This window comes from Anolis carolinensis, chromosome 2 (assembly GCF_035594765.1).
Source record: "Anolis carolinensis isolate JA03-04 chromosome 2, rAnoCar3.1.pri, whole genome shotgun sequence".
Taxonomy (NCBI): domain Eukaryota; kingdom Metazoa; phylum Chordata; class Lepidosauria; order Squamata; family Dactyloidae; genus Anolis; species Anolis carolinensis.
This window is the reverse complement of record NC_085842.1, coordinates 77,562,955-77,568,954: the sequence shown is the minus strand read 5'-3', so window position 1 is coordinate 77,568,954 and position 6,000 is coordinate 77,562,955. Positions and strand designations below refer to the sequence as shown.

Below are 6,000 nucleotides of genomic sequence, written 5' to 3'. Positions count from 1 at the left end.
AGAGGATTGTTTCATCGGCCACCCCAAGACCTGCTGGAAGAGGTTTGGCAACTAAACGAACATTTGTAAAACAAATTAAAGACCTATCTCTTCTGGCAGGCATATTCAGTCAATTTTAAATTATGAATTTGAAATTTATCTTTTATTAGTACCCAACAAAACAAGGCTAGAATTTCTATAACTTGTTCCATAATTATTGAGGTCTTTCATCATTAGTCATATCAATGCATAGTGAGTACAAAAATATATACCAAAATTGATGGCAAAGCTCTCAATGACTGTAAACATTTCCCTAAAATTTGCATACTCAAATCTAACACCTGCAATTGAAGAAAACACATTTTCTACATGTAAACATTATATAGAAGTGTAGCTCAATTAATGAAGTCAGTGTGTTCATGGGCATTAAGTCTAACGGAAACTCTGGTACTGGTGGCAGAGATGACATGGGTAGGACAGAGATGCGCCATCAAAAAAGGAGAAAAAAAAACAGTTCAACATGTTTCAAGGGTTGTTTTATTCAAAGTTATCACTATACAGTTCTGAAATGAAACAATCGTATCTGCTAAGCTTTCTGTAAATTAAATATATTATTTTGGACTTTCTAAAAACAGCTTGAAGGCTGCTTCCAAAATGCATGCAGGGATAACTTTATCATTCACCAGTTTAAACTGTTCTTATGATTTTTATTTTGTCAGCTTAACTTATAGATGGGAGAGCTGGTGAGGTAGGTTTATCTGTTTTTCTCCCCCCCCCCCCTCTCTCTCTACTGTTTTTACATGTTCTCATAATAATAGAACTGAAGGAAATGCTGTTTATCCTGCCTGATGTAGGCAGGCACACTCAGTAGACTATGCAAGAGCAGGATCCCATTCTTTCCCAACGTAAACTTTATTTTGACTGCAGATTCGTTGTTCCAAACTGATATTGAAGCCTGCATTTCTCTGTCCCTCCTTCCATACTCCCAATACCAATGCACACTTTTAAAACCCTTACAACTAGACAGGAGGTGAGGAGGTAAGGGAGTTGGAGCTTTAAAAAGACTTGGGGGAAAAGTTTGTTAAACCTTTTATTAACTGAGTGCTGCATAGATTTATGTTAAATAATTCTATTTCAAATGCATATCATGTTTCAGTTTTGCTGAATGTTTATGTTTATGCTGATAAGATGATGTTCTGACTTCCATTTGTTCCAGTTCTCCAGATACTATTCTTTTCCCCCCGATGAGGTTTTTACTTCATTATAATCCATTTAAAAAAGATTTAATGTGAAAATTGCTACAAGCAGGAATGTCTCCATTTTAACACTTAAAATATAATATACAATTAAAATTAATGCCTCTCATTGCAACTGCATATTAAAATTGCATTTTAAAAAGGAAACTCCCCTATGATTACTTTGATGCATACCCTAGGTGTTGTATTAACAACTATTTTAAGTAGTGGATTGTTCCCAGTTGACAGATTCTTCCAGCTGGACAAAAAAAGCTGAAATACCCATTTCTTTTCTGCAACTCTCTCTCTCACACATAAACATTGCACGCTGTCAAAATCTATTACAGATGGTAGGAAGATTCTATGGAAAAGACTGGAGGTGCCAAGGGAGATGAGAGGAAAGGCCCAAGATGTCTGGTCACACAATACTGGATGTTGTCCAATATTGATAATATATATGAAGACAGATAATCTACTTTCCAACAATGCTGCCTCTATAAACAAAATGCCCTAAAGGCTGAAATATCAGAAACCGAAGTGATTCCAAAATGAGACATAAACCAACAAACAATTTTGTTTTAATAAAAAACATTTTTGGACAAACTGCCTGTCTAGTTTTGTCTGACTGGAAATAAATTTAGGAACAAGGAATTTAACAATTCTCAGTTTTAGGTAGCAATAACCTCATAAGAATGTCCAGTCCCCAATGTATATTTCAGATGGATATGGGATAAATATTCACTAGCCCCTGCCATGAGTCAATATATTTGCATAAGTGCAAATGTTATGCATAATCGGCAGTACTGTGGAGTTTATGGATACATTGACAAAATAACATTTGCATGCCCCTGACATAGACAGAGTTTGAAGCAAACCAGTTGGCTTAAATTACTTTGAGCGGAGACCCTCACCTCATCACATTGCATTATTTTCACCGAAGTTCTTAACATCTTTAACTTGTACATCAATTCTCTGTGTTAAGTATAAATACTCTGTTGCAAACATATTCATCCATGTGCATATGATTATTTTATTCCTTCTTTGGAATATCTTGATAAAATGTGTGTTCTGACAAAATGTATCAGCTTGGTTTCTGTGAAAAATATAGCAGCAAGAGTTGCTATAAAGCAGGCTGCTCCTACAGCAATGTGAATTAACCTTGCCATCCACCCTTTATCACAGCACAGGAATACCTACAAAGAAAGAAAACTTCTGTTATAATTCATTTATGTCTAGCATTTATGTATCACACATAACTACTGAGGTTCCTAAAGTGATGCACAAATTAAAAACATTCATTAAAAACATGGTTTTAAAAGCCCCCACAATTATAATAATCCCCATAGCTAGTGCTTTGAAGGAGCAAGAGTCCAAATATGTATGTGGAACAATATATTGTTTCAATATATATATTGGTGCAAATATATGTGGAATTATATATGTGTAAAATTCAGGATAATTCTGTATATACTCATATGTAAGTCAAGAAATTTTAATTAAAAAAACTGAGCCAAAAATTTGTTCAACTTATCCACAGGTTAATGTATTTATGTAATATTTATTCAAGATATTTTTACCCTGCCTTTCTCTGCCAGTGGACTCAAGGTGGCTTATAACAGAATAAAACCATACAATACAAAGTTAAAATCACATATCACATGTACTTTAACTCTGATAAAAAGTGGAACTATCTCTTTCTCTGAGTAGAATGACAAAAAGCAAGAACTTAGTTCTTCTTGAGATAAACTAAAAGAAACACCAACCCTCTGTATTCTCTCTGCCATATCACTATTTCTGACTTTTTCAAACGCCTGGACAGGAAAATGGTAGTGAGTGACAGCTGAAGCAAGACTGGTACTTTCCCCATTTAAAGAGTGACCCTCAACAAATCCATGGGTCATATCAAAATCCATAATTCTGGCCAAGACTAATACATAACAATAACTGATACACAAGTATATACAGGATTTCCCTGCAGCCACACTGACCTAGAAAGCAGCTTCACATACCAGCTAAAGTCAGTTTGAGAAGCGCATTCTGTCAGCATCAGTTCCCATCTGAGAGGTGAAATGTGATTAACCTACTGCCCTACACATCTCCAAAGAGTTGGAGAAAATAAATGGACAGACTGAGGCATCTCACAGTTATGACAAAGAGTTTTGTTTTAAAAAATAAAATATTTTTAAAGTAAGCAATCTGTATATTGTTGGCAGTATTTTTTCATTTCTTCTTATAAAAAGGCATAATGCAAACAAAGAAATGCAGTTACAAGTAAATTTAGTTATTTTCCATACACATTTGTATTTCATAGCTATATGCATATCTTTGTTACTTGTACAAAATCTGAATACAAGGGTCTGCTACAAATTACATTTTCCAAGTTTGCTAATTAAACTACTTAATATCTTATTTAATCATAACAACTGAGCTCACTTGGCTTTTCCCTGTTTAAATTTGATATGTTTAATGCAATAGCAGTTCCAAATCTATGTAATTATAATGGAGCATAAATATACACCAACAAAGTTACACTGAATCAGATTGTTGAGTCATATTTCTACCTACTGTGAAAAAGGACACTGTTTTCTTGCATTTGACAATTTAACAACAATTTATTATCTCTTGAACCACTCAAAAAGAAAACTTCACAGGGACGGAAGAAAGATGTAGGAAAGGAAGAGAAGGGAAGGGAGAAGCAGTGAGGAAATTATGTTTGGAAAACAAAAGTGAAACAAACAAAAAGAGAACAGGAAAGGAAAGCACAAATGAAAAAAGCTACAAAGTACAACAATATCAAGGTACAATGTATCTATACGCCAGCTGACAAGACAAGTAACCAGAAATAGGACTGAAGGTCAGCAAAGGAATGGAGAAGGACATGAAAGAAAGACATTGTGGAAAGAGTAAAGCTAAACAGTACATATACAGCAGAAATCAAGATAGAGATGTGATGGAGCACTGCCTAAAAGATAAGAGGTGATATGACTTGACCGAAAGTAACCATGTAACATGTTCCATGTGTCCTCACTGGGGGCATGGAATCAGAAGGGCTACAGAAAACCACCAGACTCTTGTGGTATCAAAATATATGGCACTCTCTTTAAAAAAAACTTTGCTTAGTGACATTACAATTGGAACCCTAGAACATGACCCTTATTTTATTGCACTGTGGAATAGCACTGCCTACATTGAGTTTGGGCTCTCTTATTATTGTTGAGATAGTTTTCATTACAGCACACTACTCCTTTTATATTGCTATTTATAATGATGTAGCAATAACAATTTATCTTTCACTTGGCATACTCACCACCATAAAACAGCAGGGCTGTCTATGCTTAAAGAAATTTGGGATGCAGGAGATCACATTTATGCTGGCTAGTGTTGCCACAAAGATAATACCACATACACAGCTATATTTACAATCTTGTGTGATTTCACAGAAAGTGCAACTGCTTGTGAGACTGTTCTTACATTAGCAGAGTGCCCCAAGAGATTCTTGACCAAAAGAGTACATTAATCTCCTTTTCCAAGAGAGTGAAAGCAAAATGACAATGAAGGCAGCATCACTCACCTCTGAGACACCGGTGGCAACTCCACTAATGATATAAACCACAATAAGCAATTGTGAAATCAGAAGACCCTTTAGAGGTCTATAAGGGCTTTTTTCAAAATATCTGTAGATGTAATGGATGCTGTGAAGTATTCGGATCCCCATATTGAAGCAGTTTGCCAAAATAAAACCTATGCTGCCTTGCCAATATGTCAAGAAATACGACATGAACAAAAATATAAAGGACAAGGCCAGCATGACAAAGTTGTACCTAAAAAGCAAAGAAAAACAAAAAAAACCCTGTTTCAGTGCATTTATAATTACATTTCTAAAATTTGAATCTGTATGAACTTTTAGGAAAATATGAACAGGTCTCGTTATGTATGTGTAATTCCCAATGGTTAATGGTTATCAGAATAATTATCAGCCAAAAGTCACATTTCTCCTCAGCCATCAACTCAATACGTGTACACATACATGCCATCAACCCACCCATTGACTTATAGAAATCCTATGAAATTTCATAGCATTTCCTTAGGCAAGGAATACTCTGATTGTTTTGCCAATTCCTTCCTCTGAAATACAGCCCATAGATGCCGGCATTCACTAGTGGTCTGCCAGCCAAGTACTAACCACAGTTGCCCTGGCTTAGCTTCCAAGATCAGATGAGATCTAGTGCCATGACGGTATTCAGGCGGTTCATGTCTTGTACTATAAGATCTTAGCTTGTCATCTGTAATTCTGAATGGATGAACTCCACATTAATTACTTCAAGATGGGAGGGATAAGTACTTCCCAGTTTAGGACAAAGCTAGGCAATGCATTTTTTTAAATTAGTTAAATGGCCTCTATTTCTCGAATACTAAATTTTTTGGTCATCCCTTATTAATTAAATCATATATGCCAACTAGACCATCTGCTCTTAAAACAAATAGTAAGTAGAACATGGGCCTTAAATTGTTGTCAATATTTATTTTTTGGTCCCATGAGTGCCAACTTACAACAACCTCTATGTATATTTCAAGAATGAAAATGTTTTAAAATATAGACTTTCCCCTCCTCACATCCATTTAAATTACAAAAATGTTTAGTACTGCAAACAAAAATATAACATATTACCCAGTGTTTTCTTTCAAAAGAATTTGTATCACTCCTTGACTCATACTGTGTCAAGATAGCTTCATTAGTTCAGAGAGACGCACACATACAAAAATGTGATCTAATAACTAATTCATG

At 35.0% G+C, this 6,000-nt stretch overlaps 1 protein-coding gene across 2 annotated transcripts in view; it reads right to left on the bottom strand.

The window, feature by feature from the left end:
- Positions 1-498: 498 nt before the first annotated feature.
- The window catches only part of rft1 (RFT1 homolog), a 30,114-nt gene continuing 24,612 nt past the window's right edge, over positions 499-6,000 (bottom strand). For both annotated transcript variants that reach the window (XM_003217692.4, XM_016991599.2), the window contains 2 exons: positions 4,786-5,035; positions 499-2,407 (listed from right to left, as the gene is read on the bottom strand). In XM_003217692.4, coding sequence (XP_003217740.1) covers positions 2,240-2,407; positions 4,786-5,035 — 418 coding nt within the window. In that variant the 3' untranslated portion in view covers positions 499-2,239. The remainder of the gene's footprint in view (positions 2,408-4,785; positions 5,036-6,000) is intronic.